The sequence below is a fragment of the Tiliqua scincoides genome, chromosome 1, assembly GCF_035046505.1.
Source record: "Tiliqua scincoides isolate rTilSci1 chromosome 1, rTilSci1.hap2, whole genome shotgun sequence".
NCBI lineage: Eukaryota > Metazoa > Chordata > Lepidosauria > Squamata > Scincidae > Tiliqua > Tiliqua scincoides.
Window position 1 is genome coordinate 195,634,969 of NC_089821.1, and position 16,685 is coordinate 195,651,653.

Consider the following 16,685-nt stretch of genomic DNA (forward strand, 5'->3'; position numbering starts at 1 on the left):
GCACCAGCCCTGGGTAAGAAGGAGTGATTTAGGTTGTTGTGACTTCTGTAGTTTTTAAGACAGTGCATTATTCCTTTTGGTTTTAACACTACCATTAAATACTTAACAATGCTCATAATTTTCTTCCAACCATTCAGTCACCATGGGGATATCTTTTTTATTTATTTATTTTGAATTAACACACACAGACATACAAATATATAACATACATTTAGGAGTGCTAAATACCATATACCATTACTCATTAATCATACTATATCAGCTAATCTACTACTCATCTACTTCTGCCTCTTATTAGTTTATCCATTTATTTATATAATATATACTAAATTTTCCCTAATGCCCTGTACTATATTTTCTAAATTTTCACTTTCTATCAAACATAAACTTACTTCAATTACTCATTAATATTAAAACAAAATAATCTAATTACCAGAATATAACAACATATAAAACAATTCTTCCACCTACTTCTAACTCTTCTACTCATTTATATATTTCTTATATCAAATATAATAGATTTTTCCTAATTCCCCATAATATCTTTTCTAAATATTCACTTTTTATCATCTCAACTAGTTCAATTACTCATTAATATCAAATAATAATAATCTAATTTCCAAATTATAATAAAACCAACAATTTCCTAGAATATGTTCTTTACCATTCTCCAATCTAATTCTCCAATCTGATTACATTTTTTTCTTTAACATAGTAACCACCTATAAAACAATTCACCCACACGCTAACATTTCCCGCTATTTTTTCTAATTAATATATATCAATTTTGTGTATATTTATTTTTAAGTAAATTATTACTTAATTTACTTAATTACTAAATTACTTAATTTACTTACCAGTTATTAACTAAATAAAATCCTCCAATTTTCTTTAACCCTTAGGTTAACCCTCAGGTTTCTTTTTCTTTCTTTCCATTTTTTCTCCTGTAATATCTTTAATAATTTATCTCCATAGCAGAATCCAATAAGCCCACACTTTCTTGTATAAGGTATGTTCATTCTTCCAATTAACTGGGATATGTTTTCTTCTTCTTGTTCCAACAAATTTTGTGCACCCATGTTACTCTGTCCATCTTCTCTATTTCAGTCTCCATCAGCGTCCCCTCTAGATCCTGTTGATTTTCCGCTCTTCTCATTTCTGTATCCACTCTTCTGATGATGATTTCATCCCTCACCATCATCTTTTCTGCTTTCTCCTTCTGTTTATCTTCTGTTTTTTTCTCATCTTCCAATTGCTCCGTGCACACATCTATCTGTTGAGGGAGAGTCTTTAAACTGGCTTGAATCTGCAAGGACCAACTCAAAAGACAGCAGTTCACAATTGTTCACAATGTGAAAAAAAAATTATGTCCACAAGTAATTTTGGATTTTAGTCCGCACACCAAATTATTTTTATAATTATAGTCCACGACCTATTTATTCCACTACTAAGATAAAGAGCACTTTCAGCATCCTTAAAAAGTTTCTCATTAACGCCTTCAGTGTATCCAGGGCTTTTAGCCAAATCAGTCAATCAAAGCCAGGGACAATATTAACACATACTTAAATTTTCAACTTAAACTTTACGCTTCATGCTTTTTCTTCCATATGGTGTCTTAGCACGGAGCCAGCAGCTTGATTACAGACACTGCACCTCCCCCAAAACTGTCCCTGACGATTAGGTTTCTGAGAAGAAAGCCCCCCCCCCCAGGTCGGGCTTTCAAAGTCTCTGGTACCTGGTATCTCTCCTGATAAAGATCTTCAGATCAGACCTGCAGTTTTGGGGACTCGAGGAGCCCCTGGAGACATCTCTGTTCATCCACTGTTGGCTCCTCCTCCAGACCACCATGGAAATATCTTTGAGATCCCAGATCACCTTATAAGCAAGGAATGCAGAACAGAGGTAGAGAAGCATCTTTTCAACTGTCATCTAAATATAAATTTGTTTAAATGTCCAATACATTGCAGGTGCGTTAATCCAGAAAGATGTTGTAAGAGCCATCATAAACAATAATGTATTTCACAGACTGGCATTACTTCTTTCCTATTGTGAATTTCAAGCAATAGTTTAACTGGATAGTAAAGCTTGTGATGTTAAAATACTAGATTTTTATAACTTATCAATCAAGAGTTGTATGTCAGTGAAAATATTTTCCTATGGAATAATAATCTTAAATCATTTGGATTTATACTCCAGGATATGCATTGGATCCCTCAATAGATAATTATGAGGTTTCTACGAAATACATTGGGTCTGTTGAAGAAGCTGAAAAGAATCAAGGTAAAGAAGATCAGAATGTTTTAATTATAATCTGTGCTCTTAAATGAAAGTTCTTACTCTGTGCATTGAGAAAAAATGCTAAATTTCATATTGAACTATGTTTTATGCATCTTTCTAGAGCAGACATTTTCTACCCTTTTCAGCTCACGGCACACTGACAAGGCACGAAAATTGTCAAGGCACACTACCAGTCTTTTTACTTACATTAAATTAGTACATTACAATTAATTTTTAATTAACATAATTAATACAATTAAATCATTACATGACAAAAACTCACAAGAAGCTTGGAAAGGAAAGTATCTGTGATTCTGGAAAGGAGGAAAAATGTTTTGAAGCAGGGTGATCAAATCATTATCAAAGTGTTATGCCAGAAGGTGTTGGCAAAGAGAGGGCAGATTGATCACATAGAGGAGAAATGTGGGGTGAGGGGCAGTGAGGAAACATGATTGAAGCAAGTGCAGAATTAAACTGGGGGTGGGGAAGAGAGAGAGAGAGAGAATGTGAGGCAAGTGATTCCCCACCTTTGGAAGGTGCGGACGATTGAGGGGAGGGACAGTAAGAGAGGTATTAACTGTGATTGTGAGATTTGGGGGGGGGATATGCTTGTGGAAGGGAGTGGAGTGGGGAGTAGAGGAGAGAGAAGTGCCAATTGCCTGCTCCTGTATTTGAGGAAAAAAAAGTGCAACCAAAAGCCCAATCCTCTGCATGTGTGCTCAGAAGTAAGCCCCATTATAGTCAGTGGAGCTTACTCCCAGGTGAGTGTGGATAGAATTGTGGCCCAACTCCCTTACTCGAAAAGGCAAAAAAGTGCCATGTTGGTGAAGGCAACACAGGGAGGGTCGCTTTGGGGAGTTGCAGGCAAACTGTGGTAAGGAAAAGAGACTTTCAAGGACCCTTTTCAACTAGCCAGTCCTTAGTTTGGTGTCCTTAGCAGATTCGCTCACTACGTACCTGGTTGCCCACTTCTGGCTCCCTCCTCACTCACTCCCCAGCTCCCACCTCCTGACTCCTCCAGGCTTCTCTCGCTACCCAATCAGCATGCATGCAGGCAGGCAACAACCGCCTTAGTGCCCAACCATATGCATGTCTACTCAGAAGTAAGCCCCATAATAGTCAATGGGACTTACTCCCAGGTAATTGAGGATAAGATTGCAGCCTTAGTTGTGCACAGCAGCAGCCATGACCAGCCCCTTTGCTGTCTGCTCCCTTGCTTGTGCTTTCTGCCATGTGAGGCTCAAAGTGGGCGTTTGGCTGCTGCCTGTCTTCTCTGGTCCTGCAGCACACAAATGTTTCAACAGCGGTTGAAAACCGCCTTTCTAGAGGATCAAGTAGTGCTTTACTATGCTCTAGTAGTAGTGTGTTTTTTATTGGACAGTGCCAAGGAAGAGCACAGGTTGATGTCTCAGGTAATCTGTGCAATTAAACAGAGAGTAGAGGAAGTTGAGTGGTCTGCTGGATTGTGATTTTCACATCTACCATTCACTCTTCACAGAGATGTTATTTCTTACTGAATGGGGCATTTTGGGGGTGTTTGTTCAAGGCAAAAAATTTTCTGTGTCTTTGGGTTTTTAGTAGAATGGGACAGTTGAAGAGGCTCAGGAGGAGGAAGGTGAACATCTTTTCATGCATGCAGGCTCTGAGACATTAATTTCATTGATGATGATGATATGGGTTACCCTAATAAATTACGTAAATCAGCATTCAAAAGTTCTGGGGTTTTTTGTTTTGTTTCACTTTTGGCTGCTTTTAAAATAAGAAAATGTTGATATTTTTAAAGTTAAATATTACCTACTAATCTATAGGCTTCTGTCCACAGGTCTAACTGTGTTTGAAACAGGACAGAAGAAAACAGAAAAAAGGAAGAAGTTTAAAGAGAATGATGCATCTAATATTGATGGCTTCTTGGGACCGTGGGCAAAGTATATTGATGAAAAGGATGTTGCAAAACCTTCAGAAGTTAGCAGTCTTTGTTTATATATATATATATAGAGAGAGAGAGAGAGAGAGAGAAATATAGCAATAGTAGTAACAATATGCTGTGTTTGCTGGATGCCAAAGACTTTTAAGTTTGCACAATATGCTTCTAAACACGCAAAAAGAGCTTGATGTTTTTCCTTTTCGGCTATAACCCCTTGTGCTGTATTGAATGTTGCTGGGCGGGAGCTACTCTGTAGGAACATTTGTGGTGTCCAAGAAACTGGAGTAGCAGCTTCTTGAAAAGTTGCACTGTCAGAATTCACATTAGTACTATTTGCTTGTTTAAAACAAAGACCCTGACAAAATATAGTACATTTTTTAAAAAGTGAAACCTCAGCAATGGCAGACTTGTGAAAATCAGCAAGACATCAGTGATTACAGAAACAATTGACAGCATGGTCTGATACAAACTTTTGACTCTCTTATTAACAGTATTATTATTAACAGTATTTATATATCGCTTTTTAACAAAAAGTTCACAAAGCGGTTTACAGAGAAAAATAGAATAACTACTGGCTCCCTGTCCCAAAAGGGCTCACAATAATAATAAGAAAAAAAGCAAAAGTGGAAGTCTTACCAACGGAACTAAATCTATTACAGTGGTGCCTCACATAACAAAATTAATTCGTTCCGCGAGTTCTTTCGTTATGCGAGTTTTTCATTTTGCGAAGCGCATTTTCCCATAGGAATGCATTGAAATTTAATTAATGCGTTCCTATGGGCAAGAAAAGTCAGAACAAAGTCACATTTGGTTTACAAAGTGTTTATTAAGTGCTCTTTAAAGGCATACATACTGTACAGAGAATTTCAAAAACGGGGGGATGCTGAGTGGGGATTTTGAAGGCTGTAATCCTGTGCACACTTTCCTGGGAGCAAGCACAATGGGACTTACTTACATAAACTGGCATGAAGATCCTCCCCTTACTAGGGTGAACGGGATCATAAACTGACATGAAGATCCCCCCTTACTAGGGTGAACGGGATCATAAACTGACATGAAGATCCCCCCCTTAAAACAAACCAAAAAAAAAAAAAAATCGTCTTGCGAAGCAGGGGTCATAAAAATTCGTTGTGCGAGTTACCAAACTTCGCAAAACGCTTTCGTTCTGCGAGTTTTTTGGAGCGCGAGGCATTCGTTATGCGAGGTACCACTGTATTGGTAAACAAAAATTTACCAAGTTTTAAAATCTGTTTTCAATCCTCAGTCTGTTTTTGAGGCACCTGCTGGTTCTTTCCATGCAATGACTGGTCCAGATTTAGTTTGGTCGCATATATGTCCGTATATGTAGGACATAATTAGCAACAAATAGTGTAGTATCTTCTTCTAAGCCTTCTCCACCATTATGATGTTGCATGATGGAAGTCTTCTGAGACAGCAATAATTATCATTTACTGGAAGCAAAAGGGTTCACTCCTCAGTAGTGCAGCATCATGTGCAGTCCTCATTTTCTCTGACTCATCCTCCCAAGGAATGCTCCCTGAGCCCACTGAAAAGTGAGTTCTGGAAGTGGGAGGATCTTTGGTAACAATGTGAGGTGCGGCAAGGGGCTGAAATACAAAGGGGAAATTCCCCCAAATTGTGCAGAGGCAATTGCCACAAGATTTCTTTGGTTGCGTATATTTGTTCATAGCCCACTGCTAACATCTATTGCTAGTTGAAACAGAGTATTACGGTTCAATCCTATCTGCCATTTATGACAGTGGAACTTGTGTTCTACTATCATAAATGGTGCTCCACTGCCATGTCTAAAAGAGCCACGAACAGAAACAGCTGGTGGCTCCTGGCATGCACCAATGGCCCACCCAGGCCACACTGGAGCTGGGAAGGTGGCGCCAGGGGAGTATGTGGGTAGCTTGGAGCAGGGAGCAGGCTGGAGAGGGTGGATCTTGGTGGCAAAAGCTCACGCTGGATCCTATCCCAATTTTCCAGCCTATTCCACCCTTATCCACTCAATGGATTTGTATCAGTAAAGGATCAGGTGTGGATCTGAGGAGACCCATAGATGATCAGGCAGCTTACCAGGAGATATGTGAACTTTTTTTTTAACTTACTGGTACTTCTTACTGACTGACTGATTGCTCCACTGCACTCCATTGGGGCACAGCTGCATGCTGTGGAGTGGCAGGGAATTGATTTCAGCTGTTAGTCTTGGAGAATGAACCAACAACCAGTTGTTGTTGTTTTTGTTGTTCTTAATAATAATAATACAACAGTTTTTATATACCGCTTTTCAACTAAAAGTTCAGAATTATCTCTGTTGTTAGCCCAATAATTTGTTCTGTGGGACAGAACCATTTAAACTGTTAATAACTTAATTGCCAAAATTTTATATGAAAACGGATTTAACCAACCTTAGACATGGGTTGTATAGAATTCTGTGAAAATCTTTTTCCTGCCTTAATGGCTTTCTGAGATTTTCTATTTAACTATTTCTATTTTATATTTCTATTCTTTTTTGAGGTACCTTTTCTAAAGAGGTCAAACCACTATTGTAGTAAGTGAAAATACACTATTCCAGATTTTTCTATAGTAACAAGCATAGTGATTCTTTGAATTTGGTGGTCTTAGGAGGAGCAGAGGGAACTGGATGAAATAACAGCAAAGAGGCAAAAGAAGGGCAAGCATGAAGATGATAAACCTGGAGAAGAAAAGACCATTTTGCATGGTAAGTGCTATATTCAGCAATCCATTTTCTTGATTTGTGTTCAAACATTTGATCATCCAGGGTAATGCTGGGTATTGTGGCTTATTTACTGTGCCAGCATTCCACACAGAAGAAATAGAATCTCTAAATGGAAACATGATGCCAGAGCCACAGGGGGTCCAAAAGGGAAGAAGCTTAGAAACAGCCTGGTTTTTGTTGTTTCTGGTAACACAGGACAGAATTTCAAGATGTGGTTAAATTTGGATTGTAGAGAGAGAGTTTGTGTTGTTGGGAACACTGTGGAAATGTCATTTGCTTGTAAATTCATCTTAAATGTCAGTTGCTTGTATTTTAATTTGGCAACCTTGTTTGGCTTCATTTCTACCCTAAAAGTAAATCTCTTGGGTTTTTACTTTTTTGCCCACTTCTAGGTCTTCTGTGTACTTACCTCATTTTCAGCTGAAAGCAATTGTAATCTTACAAGTTCAGCGCTGATTTCAATATGTACAATTCATAGTAAATGGGGCAGAAGAGTCCTCACTGTTCCCCACTTCTAAATTATTTGTTCTTTTACCTCATGCCTCCTCCCTATCTTCCATCTGCCACCTCAGTTTGTCATTGGCCTTAGACTTTCACATGTGAGGAGGCTTTATTCTTCTTCATTTCCCCCCCAGAATGCAATGTCATTGCAAACCAACTTGGAATTGACTGTAGTCGGCTTGTTAATGTGTTTTGTATTTTCCGCTATGCAATGTTTTCCCTTCCCAATGATGCCCCAACATTTGCAAAGAAGCTCTCTGAATTGCAACCTTTAAATGAAATGAGAACGTAAATATTGCAGTCAGAATCAAGTGTCAGATCTGATATTTCTTGACACAGAATTGATTTTAAGCATGAAGAATGCACAGCCCTGTGTATAAGGAAGAGCAGCTTTTAGCCTATGGAAATGTTTTAATTATAACCATCTTCATTGCAATAAAGAATCCAGCCGGAATTTAATACTTGGTTCATAAGATGAATTTGTGTGTCTGGAAAGTAGATTAGGTAGTTCTTGATCTGTGTGGTGAATACAGTCCTACCTTTGATAACATGGCTTCCTTTAGCTCTGATTTATTACTGTTCTCTTTTTCTCTGAGTCGTTGACAGCCATTCTAACAAATGAGGCCAGTTCATTCTGGGCCAACCAGCGCATTTTTCTTGCTTATTCGTTTGATGTCTCTAAAAGTGCTCATTCAGCACTTGACTTTTGGGAAATGTGTTCCCCATGCTATATAAGATATAGCTATAGAGAGGTGATTGAAAATGGTGTTATTTTCTTCAGTAGTTTGCCCACTGTGTTCAGTAAGAATTAGGCTGTAATCCTGTCTTACTCACCAGAAATAAACACTTGTAGCTATATTATACATTTTATTCACAACTGTCTTGACACTGAAGTGTTTTATTAAATACTTAAGAAAGACTAACTGTTAATAGTTAAATATCTTTAACTATTTGTTGCATTTTCTGTTTTCACATGGCTTCTTAGTCAAAGAGATGTATGACTATCAAGGGAGGTCCTATCTTCATTGTCCTCAAGATGTTGGAGTTAATTTGCGTTCATCAGTAGCCCCTGAAAAATGTTATCTTCCTAAGAAACAGATTCATGTATGGTCTGGACATACAAAGGCAAGTAATAGATAAAAATTATATTTTTCCTGTTATTCATGTGATACATGCATATTGGTCCGTTATTTTATTAAAACGAACAGCTGTAGCTTTTCCAGAGCTTTTAAAAGCATATGCATGTGTTTTGCCCATGTTGTATCATTGCATTGCCAAATGGTATTAATTTAGTTAATGACTGGCATAATACAGATGGAAATGCAAAGGCCTGCATATGAAATAACATTTCATTCTAACAGATGATTGCTAGAAAATGTGTGGTGCTAGTACTAATAATAGTGCAAGATATTTTGTTCTGTAGCTACTTTTCCAGTGTTGTCCTTTAATGCCTTCCTAGACTGAGTTTCCTTACATTCCTAAAGGAAATAAGTTCTGCTTCAAATTCTAACCTATCCTTGTATTACTTCTGTACACCATTCTGTGTAAGTTGTTCTTAAAACCACAGGCCATGGTCTGTTGGACCCAGTTGAGAAGGGCAGTGTATGTTGTCAGGGAAGCTACTTGGAGACAGCAGGCTGAATGAGGCGAGTTGCACTTAGCAGCTAGTGTGTTTGCACCGCTTCCTGCTTACCACTTTCTCTTTACTGAATCAGCAACTGAAAGGGGCAGAACGTTTATAGTTCGTATTCACTGCAACCATCCCAGGCTATTGAGACCAGGCAGAGGGAGGTTATCGGGGGGGGGGGACCTTAACCAGGGGAGCACTGAACACCAGTTTTGTATTAGAAATCAAAAGCACAGTACCATTTGTAAGTGATCAGTGACATGACAACACACTGAATTACCTGTGAACATGGACTAGGTAGGCAAGAGTAAAAATGTAACAAATTTACTTATTAAAAGTCTGAAAGGGAAAGGATTAAGGAGAAGTTGGGGAGAGAAATGGTGTAGTGAAAGTACAAGCAGGCGGATGGAAGATGCCTGAACTCAGCTGGATGGGGACACAACAACAGCTGGATCAAGTGGATGCAATAATGAGTAGCCCTGCAGATGGAGCTGGGATGCTATTCAAGAACAAAGCCCTCAAAGCCTTCTCCATGTCCTGGGTTGAGCTGGTGAAGTTGGTAAACTAGATTTGGACTAAAAAGGGAAAACAAAAATAAACTCCTTAGTACAGTGGTTCCCAAAATTTTTAAAGGCCTTAGAGGCTGCTGCCTGATTTATAAATGCCAAGGCATGTGGCTATAATGTGATGGCTTCCTTGAGCCTCCTAATGCTTTTTAAGGCATTAAAAACATCACTTCCAGTTTTATGAAAAAACTGAAAGTGACTTTTTTCATTGTAAAGCTCAGTCTGTGGCCTTTGCTGGGTTCAGAGAATTCTCTAGAGGGCAAGGGAAGCGGAAGGCAGGGGGTAGGTGTCCTTTGTATCTGAGGATTCAGGTATCCACGGGAAGTTCCAGAACAGAACACCTGCGGATACAGGGGCATGCCTGTACTAGCAGTTTTTCTTTGCCAGCTACAAAACTTTGCTACAATGGAGGCATTAGCAGATTATGCATTATCCCAGTTCTCACCTGTAATTTAAAGTTATCTTCTGGTGCTATTAGCCACACATCAGTGTTAGTCTCTTAACGATGTGTGAAAACCTTATGCTGTATTTGGAACTGCAAATATTTCATTTCACAGGCTATGCAAGCCATCATTCTTTTTCCATTAAATTGACCCTTGTTTTATAAAAACGTTGAAATGATCCTCTTGAGCATTTGGGCTGTGTGATTATAGAAGTTCCAACACATCACGCAAGCACTTGAGTTGCCAGATATTATCTGCTGGCAGCAGTTCATTGTTGTGGGCTCTAACAAACTGAACTAGTTGTGGGACTAGTGTGTTTCTCTAACGCAGTATTTTTCAACCTTTTTTGTTTCATGGCACACTGACAAGGTACTAAAATTGTCAAGGCGCACCATCGTTTTTTGACAACTGACAAGACGCATCATATGGAATCACATCCCCCAGTGGCCCTATTAATAAATGACACCCCCCCCCCAAAACTCCTGCAGCACACCTGCAAACCATTCGCAACACACCGGTGTGCCATGGTGCAGTGGTTAAAAATGGGTAACGCATAGGGTATTTTTCTTATTTTGCCACAAAAGTACTTGCTGCACAGTCTAGAATTACAAACATGTTTTTGTGATCTCTCTGGAACTTTCTTAGTGTATCGCACAGAATTTCTGAGAGTTACCTAACAGCCCAATCCTATCCAACACAGGAGCAGCAGCGTAAATGCTCAGCACTGCATTCTGTGCCCAAGTAAAGCCCCAGCCCACTCAATGGAGATTCTCAAGTCTGTGCAGCTAAATTGCTGCCACAGACTTGAGAAGCCCCATATTAGGCTTCTGAGCCCAACATGGAGAAGTCCTCCGCCAGTCCCCCTCCCCTCTCAGGCCCTATCCTCACCCAGGAACACCTCCCCCACACCTTCCTGCCACCCTCTCCACACCACTTGGCACTTACCTCTGCTCCATCAGTGGCCGGGGCTCCCACTGTGGTGTCGATGGGGCGGTGCAGGCCTCCCCACTGGCACTGTTTACTTCCTTATAGCACGTTTGCAACACTCAGTAGTTCTGGGGCTGGAGCACCAGTGCTGAGGTGCTGTAGAATTGGACTGTAATGAACTGTCATGCCATACAGATTCCTCCAGCAATAATATTCCTCAGACTGCTGTTATGATAGCCATTGGATCAGTTATAACATGTGTTTATATGAAATGCTTGCCTTGAATGCATTTGAAGATGGAACTAACCCACAATATCATTGGTCAGTTAGATTTGAAATACTTCTTGGTAGGTAAATTCCTGTGTAGTACCCAGAGTTGCCAGCTCTGAAGGAAGGAGGTCTTATTGTAGAAGAAGAGACTTGATGCTTCCCAAGTTATTTCTGGGACAATATATCCTGGTGATATCCTTTATATAGGGATAAAGAGACAAAGTATCCTTTATGAGACAAGGGCGCAATTCTAACCCCTTAGGTCAGTTCTTTCCAGCACTGGCATAGTGGTGCCAATGGGACGTGCGCTGCTTCCTTGCTGTTGGGGTGTCACTCACGGAGGCCACCTCAAAGTAAGGGAATGTTTGTTCCCTTATCTCAGAGCTGCATTGCCCTTAAGTCAATGCTGCAAAGCACTGACATAAGGGGTTAGGATTGCACCCAAAGTATCCTGGTACTATCCTGCTTGTAAGTGCATGCAATCTCAAAAGATTTTGACAAAAACATAATGATGTCATCATTTCAAATCCTCCCGAGTGTTTCCTTGTAAGAGTATTGACGGGCACAAGTGCAACTTCTGGTTCCCTTGCTTACATCTACAATCAAATCAGGATTGCTGCTTCTTGTTTCAGTCATTGTTGCTACACCTTAAGGATTAATTTTTAGCTGTCCTGGCAGCCACCCATATTAACGAAATCATTAATGAAATTCTTTTGAACCCAATATAAGTGTGTTGGAAAAGAGAAATATTGTAATTATTCAGTCCAATTTCATTGTTATATTTTTGTTTAAAGGGAGTCAGTGCTGTCAGGCTGTTTCCTCTTTCTGGACACTTGCTGTTGTCTTGCTCCATGGACTGTAAAATTAAGGTGAGTTGCTTTAAAAAGTGTAACGCAAAATGTGAATATGCGCCTCCCAATAGCACTTTGAGACAAGGGCATTTGCTGTTGGTTTTTTGGTTGGGCTAAAAAGACAAGGATAATACCCAAGACTTGGAATAAAATCAGAATTGTAGCTTGTTTGTTCATTTTTATCTTTTTATCAAGTATTGTAAACCTTCTTGAGCTTTTGGAAAGGCAGGGTATAAATGTTTTAAATAAATAAATTTTATTTTAAATAAGTAAATAAAATTAATAAATTTTAAATAATATAAATCTCCCCCTTTATTAAGCAGAATAATGGCTGCTTAGGTAAAATACCATTATGCAGCTTAAAGTAATGTGTAAGGTGGGTGCTTTTTGTGGAGGCCTTTATCATAGTTGCTCAATTTATATGGTGCTTCTCACATATTAAAAAAGGGGGGAAGATTGCCCAAATTGGGTTAATGCATACAGACCTTTGCGTTAAGTATGCACCCCATATTTTGATGTGCATGGAGGGGTAGAATGGTGTGCATCTGCTCCTCCACCACACCTGTAGATCAACACTAAGCGAAGGCTTTTGAACCAGGCTTTACTTGAATGTGGTACTCTTAAAGTTCTGCTTAACCCATTTCTGCATAGCCCACAGGTGTACATATTTGATCCCTGTTGTGTATATGCAATGTTGAACAGAAATGATTTAACCAAAAATGTTGTATGTTTAGCTGCTGATTTTTGTGCATGGGGTTCAAACATTTGGGGTAGGGTAGTTACAGTATCTTTATGCTTTGTTAGTTGGTTAGTTTTGTGATAAATGTGGAAAGTATATGAAAAATTAATCACCTTGCATTTGAAGATGGGTTATTTTTACGATAATTTCAAATTGTCTGCACAAACTAGACACTGTTGTGCTTGTTCTGACTTTAACCATCTTGCAATTTTTTTCCCCAGCTCTGGGAAGTATATGGTGAACGAAGATGCTTACGAACTTTCATTGGTAATATTTAAAAAAAAAACACTCAAATGACTTCAAATATTTAGAAAAAAATTTCATTACTTCAAATGTCATGGGAATGCCTAATTTAGAAATGGAGTAACTGAAAATCCTGTATGTCAGTGAAATTCAGTTGGATTTATAAAACAGTTAAGCAAGTATCCCAAGGAGAACAATGAGATGCAATCTTAAATCTGAGTTGGCTTGCATAAATTATCTACTTCTTTGGAAGCTGTACAACAAATTCTTAATGTGTTATGGAAGTCCAAAGTTCATACCCAAATTAGATAAATAGGAAGTGTTTGAGTTAAACTACTATTGGCAGCACCTGTTGAGGGAAATCTTTGGGTAGCAATCCATTAAACAATGTTAACTTTTTGAGTTGTATTGAGTAAAGCTTTAAAGGCAAATTCACTACCCTAGTGCATAATTTCACAGTTCTTAATTGAAATGAAATGGTCACAGAACTAAGACTAGGAGAAAGGAACCATAGCTCTATTGCCTGAATAAGGTGCATGGGGTGGCGTAGTTGTGCCACATCTGTGCCACAGTACAGGAATGTTCTCCTACTGCAGCATTTAAGTTTATTAAGGTAATGTTTGGTAACTTTACCCTACTTCAAACTTTTTGCTTTATCTGAAAATAGGTTAAAATGTTCCCCAAGCTAGAGAGAACGGGTATTCTGAAGATCTTACCAGCCCTTAAACCACTTAAATAGTTAGGTCTTATCATATTGCTTAAGAGCTGGATTACTACTGTTGAAACATCTTTTCACAAAAGCTGTGGGGAGGGGGGAAGAGTCTAGTTTTCTTCCTGTAACCAAGGATGTTTAAAGAACATGGTGAGGTATTTTTAGATAAGTGAACTACGTTGCTCTCTTTGCCTATATCCTTCCAGCGGTAGTGCTTACCTTTAAAATGAAACCATTTCTGAAATGTAGGCTAAATGAATGCACATTAGGCAACCATGGAAGTGACCTTTCATCTTCAGTTTCTGGGACATGAAGAACCTGAGAGGAAATTGTTCAGATTACAATTTTTCTAGCACAGTGGTTCTCACACTTTTTAGAGGCCATAGAGGCTGCTGCCTGATTTTATAAATGTCAGAGGGTGTGACTGTAATGGTGATTGGACAGCTTCTTTAACCCTTGATGCACATAGCCTAATCTGCCCTGTCAGTTTCACAAACCACCAGAAATTGGGTCATAACCCACTGGTGGGGCCTGAACCCACAGATTGGGAACCACTGCTCTAGTGTATCTTTGCAGCTATCTGTTCAGAACTGCAACTAATGGGGCACATTATCTGAGTGTTACCCTCACTAGACCTCATGTTCACTCATGCTTCTGTGTGCACATTTTGTGGCTGAATTGAGAGCTGCCATATAGAAGGGGTGACATATGTGAAGTTCCTAGTACTGGATGGAGAACTCAGTTCACAGAGCTGAACAAGTGGTTCATGTTCTTGAATGAGAGTAGATATGGAGGACTGAGTTGAACCTCCATTTCCCCCTGTATGCAAAGTGCTTGGGGACCAAATTGCAATCTAACCAACACTATGCCTCTGTCTTTTGTTCTTCTCCTGAAAAGATACGAATGTGGTCCCCTTTCCTTATAATACCTTTTTATCCCACAGGACATAGTAAAGCTGTTCGAGATATATGCTTTAACAATGCTGGAAGCCAGTTTCTAAGTGCTGCGTATGACCGATACCTTAAACTCTGGGACACTGAAACAGGTAAGAGTGTGTGTGTACATGTTGGCACCTATTCTGGTATTTTTATTATTATTTATTGGATTTGTAATCTGCCTTTCTCCCTGAAGGGCACCCAAGGCGGCTAACAACAGTATTTTTCTTTTTGTAAATGATGAGGTATTGGATTCTAAGACGTATACATAAAAGGAAGTTTGCACAAAGGAATTGCCCCCTTTTCCCCACAGCAGTTCCTGGCCACCCCGTCCCAAGGTTCAAGGAACCTTTGGAAATGGTGTAGGATGGGTTGTAGTAGGAAGAATTTCAGAAATTGGGAAGTGAGGCTACAGGGCACTGGTTTTATTGATTCTGATAGTTCCTGAAAGGCCAAGTCCAGAAGATGGTGGTGAAAGACTACTGTTTGACTCTGTGGCCTCTGGCCGCCACAAAGTTCCATCTTACCTCTACATGAAATCTTTGAATAAGGTTTCCTGGAGATTTGAAGTGTTGGTATGACAACACTGTATGAAAACCATGACAACAGTTTCTCTCCTTCACCTTTTCTGTCTTCTCATCCCATTGTAATAAATCAGTGCCCGATAATGATTCAGGAGTGGAAATGAACAATCAAACCAAAACTTAATCTAAGAAAGATAGTTACACTGTTATGGTTCTAGTGTTCTAGGCCAGGGGTGTCCAAAGTTTTTGGCAGGAGGGCCACATCAGCTCTCTGACACTGTGTTGGGGGCCAGGGGAAAAAAAGAATTAACATTTCAAATTTGAATAAATTTACATAAATGAATATTTTTGAGATGGAACTTATATGAATGAATGAAGGTCTTGCAATAAATCAAGGCCTACAAAAGGCCTTGCACAAAGCAAGCCTAGCCTTTCCTTTGCTGCTGCTGCTGCATCACAAAAACAGCAAGCAGTAGAGGTAGCCTTCATCCCACAGCTCATGTGAGAGGTCAAACAGTCGCCCTCACAGTGAGATCAGTTGCTTCGGGCCGGAGTGGGCTCCAACAAATCTTCAGAGGGCCAGAGGCTCATTGGAGACTGGGGGCTGCCTGAGGGCCGCATTGAGAGGCCTCGAGGGCCACAAGCGGCCCCAGGGCCGGGGTTTGGGCACCCCTGTTCTAGGCAAAGATATACAACCTGACCTGTATGGAATTGTATTCCTACTGACAGATCAGGGAGTAATCTGAGCACTTCCTCATGAGCACTTGATCGAGCATTCTTCTTGAATAGCCAAGGGACAGTGATAGCCAGGAATGCTTTTTATCAGAACATGATTGGTTCACCAGCCATGTTCTTTCTAAACATTTTATGGTAAGGATTGTTCACTTCCTTGTGTTAATATGGTCTGTGATACAGAACCCTCAAAATCCTTTTCTGTTTTTTACTGCTAGGTATTAATAGTGTTACCTCTCATAAATGAATAATTAAAAGGGAAATGCTTTAATTATGAACAGTTCTATATTCCAGTTATGAACAGTTCTTTATTCCAACAGACTTGAGTGCACCAAGGGGCTATCTTATACTTTCAGGGACTGATCCAAGTCTGCATACCTCCCACCTACTCCATTTAAAATTTGACAAACTGCAGGCGGGGGGGGGGGGGATATTTCCAACATGTCTTCTCCCTCACCCTCCCTTTTTCTTAACATGTAGCCTGATGAACAGTTCTACAGAACTTACATGCTTTCTGATTCTTAAGTTGCTCAAGAATCAGAAAGCATGTAAGTTCTGTAGAACTGTTCATCAGGCTACATGTTAAGAAAAAGGGAGGGTGAGGGAGAAGACATGTTGGAAATATCCCCCCCCCCGGCCTGCAGTTTGTCAAATTTTAAATGGAGTAGGTG

At 39.6% G+C, this 16,685-nt stretch overlaps 1 protein-coding gene across 1 annotated transcript in view; it reads left to right on the forward strand.

The window, feature by feature from the left end:
* Nucleotides 1-16,685, forward strand: part of CDC40 (cell division cycle 40) — a 66,347-nt gene that overhangs the window by 41,051 nt on the left and 8,611 nt on the right. The window contains exons 4-10 of the mRNA XM_066610618.1: nucleotides 2,197-2,280; nucleotides 4,100-4,239; nucleotides 6,830-6,926; nucleotides 8,431-8,570; nucleotides 12,073-12,147; nucleotides 13,090-13,135; nucleotides 14,767-14,868. Of these exons, the coding sequence (XP_066466715.1) occupies nucleotides 2,197-2,280; nucleotides 4,100-4,239; nucleotides 6,830-6,926; nucleotides 8,431-8,570; nucleotides 12,073-12,147; nucleotides 13,090-13,135; nucleotides 14,767-14,868 (684 nt within the window). The remainder of the gene's footprint in view (nucleotides 1-2,196; nucleotides 2,281-4,099; nucleotides 4,240-6,829; nucleotides 6,927-8,430; nucleotides 8,571-12,072; nucleotides 12,148-13,089; nucleotides 13,136-14,766; nucleotides 14,869-16,685) is intronic.